The sequence below is a fragment of the Cynocephalus volans genome, chromosome 16 (genome assembly GCF_027409185.1).
Source record: "Cynocephalus volans isolate mCynVol1 chromosome 16, mCynVol1.pri, whole genome shotgun sequence".
In the NCBI taxonomy this organism is placed as follows: domain Eukaryota; kingdom Metazoa; phylum Chordata; class Mammalia; order Dermoptera; family Cynocephalidae; genus Cynocephalus; species Cynocephalus volans.
This window is the reverse complement of record NC_084475.1, coordinates 43,235,375-43,249,836: the sequence shown is the minus strand read 5'-3', so window position 1 is coordinate 43,249,836 and position 14,462 is coordinate 43,235,375. Positions and strand designations below refer to the sequence as shown.

The 14,462-nt window shown below is 39.6% G+C and overlaps 1 protein-coding gene across 1 annotated transcript in view; it reads right to left on the bottom strand.

Annotated features, from left to right (window-relative positions):
• The window catches only part of DOCK8 (dedicator of cytokinesis 8), a 202,812-nt gene that overhangs the window by 114,729 nt on the left and 73,621 nt on the right, over window positions 1-14,462 (bottom strand). The window contains exons 5-7 of the mRNA XM_063081294.1: window positions 12,469-12,592; window positions 8,317-8,529; window positions 3,723-3,808 (exon numbers count right to left, since the gene is read on the bottom strand). Coding sequence (XP_062937364.1) covers window positions 3,723-3,808; window positions 8,317-8,529; window positions 12,469-12,592 — 423 coding nt within the window. The remainder of the gene's footprint in view (window positions 1-3,722; window positions 3,809-8,316; window positions 8,530-12,468; window positions 12,593-14,462) is intronic.

Here is a 14,462-nt window from a genome sequence, read left to right as displayed (position 1 = left end):
AGGAAAGCTCACTTGCCCTTCTCATGTTCCAGATTGCTAAAAGGATCATGTAAGATAACATGTGTGAATGTATTTTAAAATCAATGTCGAACAGCAGCATTATTCATGATAGTCAAAAGGTGGGAGCAACCAAAGTGTCCACTGACAGGGATGGATAAATGAAATGTGGTATGTACATACAACAGAATATTATTCGGCCTTAAAAAGGAAGGAAATTCTGACACATGCTACAACATGGATAGACCTTAAAGACATTATGCTAAGTAAAATAAGGCAGTCACTAAAGCACAAATATTGTATGAGTCCATTTACACGAGGTACTTAGAGTAGTCAAATTCATAGAAACAGAAAGTAGATGGTGGGTGCATGGGCAGGGGTGGGGAGTGGGGAATGAGGGATTATTGTTGAGTGGATACAGAGTTCCAGTGTGGGAACATCACAAATTTCTGGAGATGGATGGCAGTGATGGATGCAAAACAATGTGAATGTACTTAATGCCTCTAAACTGTACTTTAAAAATGGCTAAAATGGTAGATTTTATGTTATGCAAATAAAACCAATGTTGAAGATTTCTATGATTATTCACTTTATTATTAGATAATAGCAAATTAATCAGGGGCTCTACTGCACCTGGGCTCACTAGCTGTTGCCCGGCATGGTCAACCTGTATTTGATTGTGTGTTCTCTAATACACAAAGGGTCTAGATACTGGTATATTATACTTATGTAGGTTAAGTTCTGCGTGGTTCAGAGAAAGAAAAAGAGAATTAACATTTATTAAAGACTTATAACTGTGCTGTGATAAGTGCTTTACACATACCAGCACCTTTACTCTTCACAACAACACTGTATGCTGACATTATTCTCATTTTATACTCGAGGACATTGGGGTCCAGAGAGATTAAGTAACTCATCAACATCCGTAGAGTTAGGAAGTGGCACAGTCAGGTTTTGGGCCGAGGTGTTTCTGATCACAGAACCTGGGCTTTTTCTATGAGTGTTTCTCCAAGTATAATTCCCAGCAACTAGCATTTTGAAGCAAATGAAGAGTTTGTCAGCATGCAGGTTTCTTGGTCCCACCTGAGACCTACTGGACCAGAATCTCTTGGGGGAGATGGTTATGGAAGGTCTCCCAAAATCTGCATTTCAAGAAGCTCCCTGAGTAAATTTTATGCACGTTAAAGTTTTGCCACCAAGAAGACTACTCTGAGCTGAGCTTATTTTACATAAGATGGTATTAAATTTTAAATTAAAAGATTTCCTCACTTAATATAAAAAATAGAAAAATACTGTGTTGTCATACTCTTTTTCTCTTACTGCTGCAAATATTTATAGAATTGGCACCAGCCTAATTGTTTCTGTATCTTTGAGGCTTTATATATTTCTCAAATCAATACAGAGACAGTGACAGATCTCAACAACTTTTAAAAAATTCTGTAGCTGCTCAAATCTATGCAGTATCTATAAATAGAGCACTGCATATCTATGTTAAAGGGGAAAACATGTGTCTTTAATATTATCCTTAAATTTTTACTGTTCATATTTTCACATTCCAGGTTTGCCTATAAGAATTTATTTCTTTTATCCAGTTTACTCCAATAGTTACGTCTAAGGTCTCATCTCATCTCCTCTCTCCCCTAGTTAGTATGGATACTATTTAAGACACTTGAGCAGGGCAAGGTTACTGGGCAAACATCACTAACTGCACTTGACAATTTTCATTAAGAGAAATCTAAATGACTCCATTTATTTTTTAAATAACACGTTTATTTTAGTGGGCCATGTTTTCCCACCTGTGAGAACAGCTGCCTCTTGTTTACTGGAAAGGTCTAGGAGGCTTGATGACAAGCATTGTAGGGGAGAATTCCTCCAACCCCACATGGCATAGTTAATGCATCTAAAAGTAGGACCTGATTGTACATCCGGTGGGGGTGGGTGAGTGTCTCAGACAATAGCGTGGACTTCCTAAGCCATGCAGAGGGGAACGAGCACTTCCTCTCAGTCCTCCTGCTGACCAGCTAGGCTAGTGGGCTCCCACTTCCTGGCTGGCCTGCAAGAGCTAGAGTTTGTCTCTCTGTGCCCATTACAAGACAAAAGGAACTGACACCCCCACCAGTAAAACTGGCTGGGGGATGGGGGGTGTTCAACATCAAGAGAGTCTGCATAGCTGTGTGAGCACCATGCTGGCTTATGTTCTGAGGCAGAACTGGGGGGAGGCTATGCATTAGAATCACAGAAGTTTATGGTAGGTAAGAACTTTGAGACCATCTGGTCTAACACCATTTACAGGTGAGAACTCAAAATCTCAGAGAAGTTCCCAGGGTTGAAACACAGCCTTGAATCCAGAATTCAGATGCCTAATTGCAAACCAAGTGCTGCTTAAGGGATCCATGAGTTGACTTTGAGAGATTGATGGCTCTCCTAACAGCATATGAAAAGATGTTATGCTTATGTTCTTTTGCCTAAGTAGAGTATTTACAACTTTATTATTTTTAGAAGGGTCTGTGATTTGAAGAAGTGGAAGAACGAATTCTCTAAAGTAGCAGTTTGCAAAGAGGAAGAGAGAGGTGTAGGCACTCTAGGGGATACATAAGACAATCCATTGCAGTGCAGGAGGAAAATACTAGAATTTGTTTAGATTTATTTAGCTGTGTCTTTACAATTTCTTGTTTATGTATGTTTTACAATGTAGACAATATTTTAATATGCAAGTACGAAATTGATACACATACCTAGGAGACATATGACTTTTTTTTTTTACTAGAGAAGTATGCAATCAAAAAGTTTGGAGACAACTGTTTTAAAGTAGAGGTGGCAAATAATTGGCCCACAAGATGAAACTGTACTGCAGATATGTTTTGTTTGAATTGTGTGGTGTTTCAAAAGAAAGTGATAAAACATTTAAGGAATCAGAAAATTATGCAGAAAAATCTAGATTTCCAGCTTCTCTTGGAAAAAAAAAAAAAAAAAAGAAAGTAATAAGACAATTGACAAAAAGGGCCTGATTACTTGGGTGGCAAGAGTTGGCTGCAGCTAGCAGTGGGTGCCCCTTTAACATAGTTTGCTACAGTCCCCAGCACTCCCTATTGTCTCCTGGCACTGAGACTGGGTTTCAGTTGCATTTATCACTGTGTTTCAACAGCGGTGTTCATGGCTGTGATGTTTAACAATCTCTGGGGTGGGGGGGAGGGGAGTGCTAATGTGTAACATTTGCGGTGTTCATGGCTGTGATGTTTAACAATCTCTGGGGTGGGGGGGAGGGGAGTGCTAATGTGTAACATTTGCTGACTTCTGTGTTGTAAATACTTTCACCATGGCCAACTTAAAGTTACCAATGTGACTTCACTGAACATGGAGTTGGGAAGAGATGACTATCAGCTCCCATGAGTTAGTACCAGTCGTCGACTCCAGCATACCACTGGCTTTACTGTATTTTTCCTTAACTTAGGCCATTTCATTCAATTACCTTTCATGGCTAGTCTTAGTAGACACGCATGTCTTCCTTGTCTATTGTAGAAGAATGACTGTCCAAGGCTTGGTAGAAATAGAATTTAGGTCTAGCTGACTCTAAACTCTATTCCTTCCACCACTCCACAGCTGCCCCCTGTTGAAAGTGTTTTGGGAGCTCCTCTGTGATTCAAGCTCTGGTGATAAAAAGACAGTTTGTATCTAAAAGGCAAAATAAACTTCCATGTAGTGGTGGTGTGATTGCTGATACTTACTTCAGGCTTAGCAACTTGACCAATATTCTGTTGCCCAGATGTTCCTTAGGACATTCTGGTACTGGACGTATTTCTACAGCATCCTCCTGTTATCAATCACATTATAAAGAAATCATTAGCGAATCCCATGAGGAGTTCCAGTCGGAATTAACCCAGGCAAGGGAAGGCTGCCCTCCACGACTCAAGTCAACTTACTTACATCTGCTTTATTTCTAATAGAACAACACTCTGCTTTATACAACCCCCAACTTTCAAAGTCAGCATTACAGCAAATGTTTTCTCCTTTCAGAAACCCAAGCATTCAAGACAAAGAGACTGAGGGGGGAAGGAAGGAAATGTGAACATGGATATAGCTTAGTAACACTCACCAGATGGCATTGCAAAATCTTACACCTATTGCTGACTTTTTTTTTTTTTTTTTTTTTTTTTTGAGCCTGCTCTAAGTGCACATTCAGAATATTTCTCCTGCCAAGGGCTTTACTAGTAAGTATGTGAGTTTCAGACTTGAGATGTGAATCAGAATGGTTCACTTGTGCTTGTAAATCATCAGTCTTATCACACAGACTATTTCTCTGTTCACTGTTTTCTTATATAGATGATGGAGATTTGGGGTTGAATTTACAGGTTCTATACAGACATATCCAGCTAGAACTTGCTAAAGTTCTAGGTATAAGAAAGCTTAGTAATGAAAAATTAAGAGCAATGCCTGGTTTACCATGTAGGGACTAAAGGCTTAAAGAGAAATGCCAAATCTCTACTGCAACTTTAACATTTAAATCTGAATGATCACAGTACCTTGATATTACAAAGATAAACACATGCAAATCCTTGAAAACTTTAATCCCGTTCTTGCATTAGGCTATCCAAACACTGATGAGTGGTCTCTCTCTGCTGCTCACAGAGTCCAAAGAACAGGGTCATGTCTAATGGTCTTTCCCTGGACTGTAATTGCTGGGAACTTCCCACCGAATACCCTACAGCAACCACAACATGTTTACAAATAGCAGTAAAGTCACCTTCCTGGTACATGCGTACCCTGTTCGGTGGAATGATCGAAGTGGTAAACACATCACCACTCTAACCTCTTTCTCAATCAGCCTCCATTCCTTTTGGTTACAGGTGGTCATCTCGCTGGCTGGAATTGCTGAGTTTGTTCCAGAGGAGGCACCGTTCTGATGCCTACACTGAACTGAACTGAGCTCCCTCAGAGCAAGCTGGAACTTTTAGAATGATCAGAACAGACACATCTCAAGGGAAAATCCCCCTAATTGAAAAACAACTTTAAGGTAAAGACACTTTTGGTCTGGATTCTCTCTTTCAGAATCCTTTTTAAAGAAGCTTTTCACTCAGAAAATTTTAAACATGTACAAAAGTAAAGAGAATAAGCAATGAACCACCTTTTGCCCATCACCTAGCTTCAGCGATTTCCACTCACGGGCAAGCTGGTTTCATTTACACTCCCGCATCCTACTCCCCCAACTCAATACTGGATTATTTAGCAGCAGGTTCCCAGTCATCATATAATTTCATCTGTAAATATATCAGTACATAGCTCTAAAAGATAAGGCCTTTTAACAAAAAAAATAACAGTAATACCATATTACTCCTAAAAAGTTAACAAGAATTTCTTATTGCCATTAAATATTTTGTTGGGTTTAAATTTCTCCAATCTCTCAATTTCTGCATCGGGCTCCAAACAAGCCTTACATATTTATTTGGCTGATGTATTTAATAAGTCTCTCCTAATCTATATGAATTCATGAGCCTTTACAACTCTTTGAAATGGAAACTAATTCCCAAAGAAGCAGTAAGAGGAAATGTGAAGCTTTAGTGAATACTGGTTGTTTTCATCATCCTGGGAGTTATATAAAAATGAAACTGGCACGGGTGGGGGGTGGGGAGAGGAAGGAAAGAGATAAAGAGAAAGTATGAGAGGAATGGAAGACAGCGAGAGAGAAAGAGGAAGATGAGGGAGATGATATTCATGCACATACTGCCCAGTGGATCCTGAGGCCAATGCCACATTTGCCCACCTGGGATTTTATATGAAACCAAGTCCCCTCCCCACCTTCTTTCTTGATTGGTTTTTAGTTGGGTTCCGTCACTTGTAACCAAAAGAGTCCTTAGCAAACTCTGTGATTTGGAGGACAGTGACATCTTCCTTAGGGATGAACACACAGGATGCCTTTCAAAGAGTCAGAGTGAATGGGAAAGAACACGCCTCATAGAAGCTTGGGGGTGGAGTTTTACGTTTGCTTCTCTTGTAGACTCAGTCATAAGCTGGATATAAGAGTTGACCTCTCTTCTCACCTTTCTTACTGAGAAATAAAGTAATGATAATATAAAATAATCTCATTAACGCATCGTCAAAAAAATCAGCACTTGTAATCACTACGGAGCAGGCAGAAATTGACCTTTCTTCCACAGGACTTTCTTTGGAGAAAGTACAAATTACGAGTGCAAATATAATGTCTTTGAGACAGTTTCAAAGCATTAAAGGGCTGGTATAGGAGCCCTCAAGCATTTTAGACATACCAATTTACAAATAACTGGTATAATTACAAAGCATTCCTCTCCCCTCAATAAAGCTGGCCCCATTAAGGATCTCTGTTAGATTACAAACTTTCAGTCCCAGCTGAGTTTCTGCTTTGTTTCAAAGATCATAAAACAAAGTCCCTTCAAAACCAGTCCGTGATTCATTCTTTTAATCTGTTCAGACTGGACATCCGTTTAATCCCACCAGGGAGACTTGACCAGCTAATGTCTCCCTCGGTGTATTTTCCTTACTCTTTAGTTATTTTCTCTCTTCTGGTATCCACTCCAGGTGTCTTTATTACATATTAGTATCTCCATCATGGAATTGGGAGGAAGGGGAAGGCAAATGAAGGTCAAAGCCGTCAGATTTAATATTTCTTGACAAATCTGGTAAAAAGTTTTACATTGTAGATAGAAAATAAAAAGTTATAAGGTGTGATTTGACATCACTTTTGGATTTTAATTATATGTGCTAATATGCTAAGTAGTCATATGTAGATATATAAACAAGGAAATATGAAATTTGGAGTTAATGGGTTAGAGTCTTCATTTTATAATTTAATTTACCTATTGAATCTCGAACAAGTTGTTTAACCTCTCTAATTCTTACTTTCTAATCTGATGAATGCAGATGACAGCATTACCCACATTATTCATATTTTATTTTTAATCAGAAGAGGATTTGAGGCTACTGACAAAACTGCAAATAAAATACATGGATGAGAAAACCAAGGTGGTTGGAAAATGAGGGTAAGAAAAGAAAGCTGTAGTCAATTCAGGACACGGGTAAGTAAGCTGCCACCTTTGATAGAAGTGAACAGCAATTGGACTCTAGGTAAAGAATTTAGGAGAGTCGATTACAAGAGGAGCACAGTCTCTAGGAGGATGTGCTATCTCAGCAGAAGCACAAGTCTCCTTTGTATGAAGGCTTATGGGACAATTTTCATTAGATCGTCATGGAGGGGTCTCCTGTACAATAAGTAGGTCAGTGTCCTCAACAATGTTTCCGCAGAGGACATGATATCACCTTATGACTGCCGTTTCCTTTCTTGTCCTCTTTGCTGGCCAGTGGTAGGCTCATCAGAGGGCAGGGCAGCAAACACAACTCACAGGGGTGGGAGATTCAACACAGTGAGAATCAGGCTCCCTGATGGTCTTGCTTGATCTGACCATCAAATTTCAAATATTTAGAGGCACGGATGGATGACACATCTTTTATTTCCCCAAATCTTATTTCTTGCAATTGAAATTCTAATAAAAAGTTAAAAATAAATAAATATTTTTAACAAAAAAAAAATACAACATCAAAAAATAATAAAAATTTAAAAAATTGGACAGTAGAGGTATAGGGTAATCTGTTTCAGCAAGACCCAGATGTATATGAGTAGATAATCTGACATGCACAAGGGAAGACTAAATACCTCATATAAAGTATGAGGCGCCTAAAGGAGCCTAAACAGATGCAAGGCTTGAATAAGGGTCATCCCTTAGCCCATCTGAAATGCCCTGGGAAGTACGACAGGCAAAGTCTAAAGTATCACATTGTTCTGGGTCAGCTCCCATAACTAAAGACGTGAACTATCAAGATCCCAAAGCTTCACACACATGCTGTGATCATCCTAGCCTGAAATGCTCTCAGAGCAGGTCTCCTGTTGCTCATACAGACCTTTAAAAAAAATCTTAATGAAGCACTATGAACATCAAGGTTTAACTAACATATGTCTCGATGGATTTGTTGCAAAACATACCCTCAGATAACTGAATGGTCTGACTCGCTGAGTGGGATTACTGTGTGTAGACCCTTGAAACATTCTGAGGATTAAATGAGATACTAAATCAGTGAACATGTTCTGTAAAGTGCTGTGAACATCTTGGTTATTGTTATTATCAGAATCCCATCTGTATGTTGATCAGTAATTGGCTCTGCTATGACACAGCCTGGCCCTAGGGAAAAAATAGCCCAGAAGTCAATTGAGCATCCTGACATCAGGGAACGCCCTTCCTCGTGTCACTCTGTGTCTTCCCCGTAGTCCTCCAGTGTGGAGACCATGGCACTCACCTCGTCCACTGCCGGGTAAAGGGCAAAGAGCTCGGCCGGCCGATTGCTCCTGCGGGCCTCCTCATTCTGCCTCTCGAAGTCCTCGGCACTCACGTGTTGCAGGAGGTTTTCCAGCTGCTGGTCGGGCTGCAGGCTGCGGAGGTCGAAGCCACAGGCGGTGAGGGGGCCTTTTCCAGACACGTCGCAAAGCACGTTTAAGCGGCGGGGGCCTGGCTGAGAGACAGAGCGTGGGCATCGAGTGAAAACAAAGGAATCTGGATGTCAAGGCAGCTCCAGCGTGGGACTACAGGATCCCAGGCCTCCAGGAGTTTCTGAGCAAACTGGGGATTTGACAGGAATGATGTCTTAGCTTCCTGGCTGGACTGTCTTAAAACTCAGTGTCTCCTTCCCACCTGGAAGCAGGTGGTTACTCAATGGATGCAGATAAACCCGTCCTGAGGAATGGTTTCAAAACAGCCCTGTGTTCCTATTAGTTGCTGGCTTGCTCTTTTTCTGGAGATTGGGAGCCAAGCCTCTTATGAAGCACACTCAGGTCTCACACTCAAGCAAAACAGTTGGACTAAAGTGTAACAGACAGGAGATTGGGCTGGGAAATAAAGACACCTTGTTCTAATCTCAACTCCAGAATTTCGTTTTTGAAACTGGAACATGAGATGATCTGTGAAGAGCCTTCCAAATTAAACTTGATATCAACTCCAAAGCTGAATGTTATGTTTTCCAAAGACAGAGATGTGGGGTGAGGAATACTTTCTTACAGGGCTTTAGTAGCAGTTATAGGAATAAATGCGTGCACACACACACACACACACACACATACACAAAGCATTTGCTGTGCTATTTAAGCAGTGTCCACTTTTAGCTGTGGTGTATTTGAAAAAAAAAAAAACAGTCTTAAATCGGTCACAAAGTGGATGCTTTATTCCATCAGGAATGTCTTGGTGATTGGGAACTGCACGCCTAACCAAAGACTCGACAAAGAATATGTAAGTGTAATCTGTAATCAACAATATGTTGTAAGACTATAGACAAATCAATGATAAGTATCTATAAAATTTATGGTAAATTGTAATTATTGAAGTTCTACCAAATGGGCATACCACTGTATCATTTCTCAAAACTACAACATTCTTTTTGTGTGACATCTATTTACCTCATAAAAGTGCTACTCTACTAAATCATAAATTTTACCTAAACTGAATGTGCTAGCAACAATCAATAGTAACACTTTAATTATTAATACTTTTGTTTGTCTTAGAATTTATAAGAGTTTGGAGAAAATGAGTTTAACTTCCCAAGTTTCTTGAAAAGGATGTCGATGTGTATGAGCATTATTAAGACTTTTGAAGTACGAGGGTACTTCAAAACGTTCATGGAAAAAGAGAATTGAAATATAATACGAATCCTTCTGTGAACTTTTTGAAGTATCCTCATATATGTCAAAAGTCTTAATAATGCTCATACCCTTTAATGTAGAAATTTCACTTCTAAGAATTTATCCTCAGGGTATGACTGGACAAGTGGGCAAGGACATGAGGCCAAGAGCATCTTTGAAACACTGTTTGTAATAGCAAAAGAACAACAACAACCCAAATGTCCCCCAAAGAGAAAGCATGAAGAGATTTTGGAACTTTCATGCAATGGAATGCTATGTAGCCACTAAAAAAAAAAGAACATATGCTTTTTGGAAGAAAAAGATGATCTCAGTATGTTGTTAGTATAAAAAAGGAAGTTATACAATCTTGTACATAATATGATCGAATTTTTATGAAACATATGGGTACTGTGGAGCCATATCATATATGCATTTAACTCATGTAAATATAAATTCAGGCACTGGCCTCACCATTCCACTCAATAAGAAGGTGCACAGGCAGGAGAGCGGAATGGGAAATGTTGCTGGTCGTCTCACAGTCCAAGTCTCTCTCTATGAGGAGTATTATTCTAACACGTACTTCAAAACACAAAGCCTTTGTACAACTTGGTTCCTAAACCCAACCAATTGACTTGGTTGAGTGCTCTGTTAATACACTGGAGGAAAGAGCTGTACATGGGCCTGGTCTTCACTTACTGCCCCTTAGCTCCAAGTTTGCCCTTTTATACTCTGCTCTGTGATGCTATGTCTGGGGCTCAATAAATCTTATTTCAGCTTTCCCTGCCTCTCCCTTTAGGTTCCGCCAATAGGGGGCACTGCAGGGAGACTGGGTGGCTGGAGGTGGGAGAGGGGCCTGGCTCCTTCCTCTTTGCTTGCAGTTCCTTTCACCTTGATAGTGACAGGTGGTTCTAGCCTTCACCTTTTTTGGCATTCCAGAATCATCCCCATATTACCTCCTTGGAGGTACCAGCACCAGCTGGGCAATGCCTCTTCCTAGGGGGGCTGAGTCCAGACTCCTTGAGGTCTTTCCTCTGAGATCACACCACCAGCTGGGCCATGTCTCCTTTTCAAAATTTGAGCTGTTTCTCTGAGGCCTCTTTTCTGAGCTTCTAGGTTCTGATAACTCCACGTTCTTCCACTAAGCCCATTGTCCTCAAATTGTGGTTCTGGGACTAGCAGCATCAGCATCACTTGGGAAATGCTAATTAGAAATGCAAACTCTCAGGCCCCTCCCCAGGTCTACTGAATCAGAAGCTCTGGTGAGCAGGGCCCAGCAACCTGTGTTTCAACAAGACTTCTAGGGGCTTCTCATGAAGTTAAAGTTTGAGGACCACTGCCCTAGACCTCAACCCTAGGGTAGTGTGCCATTTCCTGCAATTATGATTTCTGCATAACCCCAATTTTTCCCTTTTGGTTCTCTCCAAAACCTGTTTAATCAACTCCCTATGTTAAATTTCTTCTCTTGAAATACCTAGTGTGGCTTCTGTCTGGCTAATACAAGGAATAATATAGTTGGTCATCATATATGGTGAAAACTGAATTTAGTCAAAACTACTGATGAAAAATCCATTAAATCTCCCATAGAGGACAACATACAGGTAATCCACCCCTTAGCAAGCTTGCCATTTTCACCACTGGAATTGATAAGAGGTTCTCTGTGGAGCTTATATTAAGTATTTGGTTTGGCATTAGGCACCATGTTGTTTGAAAAATAGGTATTATTTTAAAACCTCTAATCATTCAGCCTGTGTTATGAGGACACCTGAAAGCTGAAAACTATACTAGTTTAGAATAAGTCCTGTGCAAACTTGGACCAATTTCTTTTCCTTTGTTTTATTTTTCTCATCAGTGAAATGGGTAGGTTGGACTAGAGCACTGGCTTTTCTAAAAAAAAAAAATTAATTATAGCAAAATATATATAACATAAATTTTACCACCAAATCCATTTTTAAGTATATAGTTCGGTGGTGTCAAGTGCATTCACATTGTAGTGCACATCACCACCACCCACCCCCCAAACCCCTTTCATCTTGCAAAACTGAAACTCCACTTATTTAACAATAACTCCCCATCCCTCCCTCCCCCTGCCCCTGCAATCACATTTTGTTTATCCATTTGCCCATCAATGGACACTTGGCTTGCATCCACCTTTATCTATTGTGAGTAATGCTGCTGTGAACATGGGTGTGCACAGCACTGACTCTTAAACTGAAATCACTTTATAACAACAACAATAGCAACACCCGTAACCAGAGCCAGCATTTATTGGACACTAAGTGGAGATAGCATTGTTCTAAATCTTTACGCATATTAACTCATTTAATAGTGAAATAACCTCATGAGGTAGTTTGCAGTATGATTCTTGTTTTCCAGGGGAGAGAACCGAAGCCCACAGAGTTTAAGTATTCTACCTGAAGTTGTAGAGTTAGGACGTGGTGTAATCACTAAGAGAACCCAGGCAGTCTGGTCTCAGCTTTTAACCACTCTACAGTCTGCCTGAGGTGTATCGTCTCTGCAGGAATTATTAGAGGAATGGGCCCAAGGTGTCCCCCTCCTCCATTTAGAGCCCATCCATTTTTATTTCGATCATTGAGCTTCTGGGTTTTCATTTCAATACCAATTTGTGCAGCTACAAACAAATTAAAAAAAAAATTACGGACTCGGATGGTAGAGTTTTTCCTGTTGGAACATTCTGTGAGTCTAATTTTATTCTAGCTAAGAGAGTTGACAGTGTGCCCTGGGCAGAACAGCCAGTCACCCAGCAACCATGTAGGAAGTACCTGAGCGGTGGGTTCATTGCACTCCGAAGTTTCTGACTCAAACGTCTGTTTTTGAAGCGTCTTGTGAAAATCTTTTCGAGATCCAGTCTTTTTAAAGCTGCAAATCTCCAGACTTCCTTGGTTTCTTTTATTGTTGATATTATTTAATTTGGAGAGACAGAGAGAGGGAAAAAAAAGGCAAAACCATTAGATTAAAAATAAATGTAATGGCTTAAGTGTAGACATGATGCTGAAAGAGCTTTCAAAGAGAGGACCAATTGTAAGTCCTCACATCTCATTATGCACCAGGCCTAACACAAGGCTCTGTTGTAATGAGACACAAACTTGCCTCCTGGCTGGCTCATTATTAAAGGCAGGAATGGCCTGGGAAAATGCCACTTCAGAGGTGCGGTCATTTCAGCTGTGGGGCATTTGGCTCCAAGCTGAAGCTAAACTGTGACCCTAGTGTAAGAGACTGGAATAAGCCTAGCAATGTGCAGAAGCAGCAAATAGGGATCGTTTGAAGATAAAAATAGAAGAAACCATTTCATCTCCACATCAATGTTCTTAATAATGAATAAAAAAGGCAGGACACAGTTCAGAAAAAATAGAAATAAATGATTTATCTACTGAAAATCTTTGCTAACATTCTCAATTTCCACTCTATGAACTCCATTCAAATTGCGTTTAAAAAATGTGTAGCTATGAAGGGGTTTAAAAGAGTGTCTAGCACTATCATTGCAGAAATGAGACCATTATGAAAAAGGCAACAGATATAAGTTGTCAAATAATAACTATAGAAACCAGGGTGTGTATTTTCCATTTTTACGACTCAAAGTCTTCTTGGGAAACATGCTGCAAAGTCAAAACATGCAGCCATTATGTTTGATTTCCCATACTATTAGAAAAACCATTGAGTAAGTTGGCAAAGGAAGCGAGGTTAGGATTTATTAGGCAGATCGAATAGCAAACAGCTAAAGCAGGAAACGTAGGAGAGCTACTAACAATAACCCAAATACAGATTTTATAACTTTTAGAGAGAGAAGTGTCAGAGGGAGGGAGGGGCACACACAGACAGGTATTTAATAAATATTAGTTGTTTGAATTAATTAAAGAAAAAGTGAGATGTCCCAGTGTCTTCTATAGGGAAAACAGAAATCTCTCCCTGGATTTTATTGTGTTCTGAAGACAAGCAATTTGTTTTGAGCAAAAGGAGACAAGAAACAGCCTAGAAAAGAGACGAGATCATCTTGGTAATTAATTCAAGCCCAGGTTTATTGCAATTGCCCATCTTCAATGTCTCCTGGCCACTTAAATTGCCCTGACCCAAGCCTGTATTGATAGGGCAGGGGAAAAAGTAGGCCAAATTGGAGAACTGAAAAAAAATGGAAAAAACAAAAAATAAAAACAAGAAAATGAATAAGGTGTACTCTGAATAAGGAAATAAGACTAAACAATTAGAAAGGATTTCAAGAAAAATATCCAGAATAATTTCTGATTTGGGATTCCTAAACATCAACTAAAGAAACAAAAATTAAAATATAAATCATATTTTTCATAAATATCAATGAACAAAAAATATTTTGGAGACCCTTTCAAACAATCCTCCAGAACTAATAACTAAAATATTTATAGAAAATTATTTTAGTTCCAGTTGCTCTAAGTGTGCAAATAATAGCAGTAAAAAAAGAGTAGACATACACATGAGCAAATTTATTTAATAAGATCTATTTTCTACGAATAGAGTTCTTTAAGATAAATCTTCACATGGGATTTCATAAATCTACTGGCTTCCAAAAAGTTATTCTCACCAATATAAATTCAGGCAGCCATGAGGACGTGAGTGCTGGGTCGGCAAGCATTCCTAGTGCTAAAATGACTGTTTTTGGAATCTACCGAAGGCCTCCCCACCCTGAAAAAAAGCTGTGTGTGAATTAATATCCTCAGGGAAAAAACCCAACTCATGGTAGTGACAAATACAGGCAAATATTAAGTTGTGTCCTAAGATTACACTA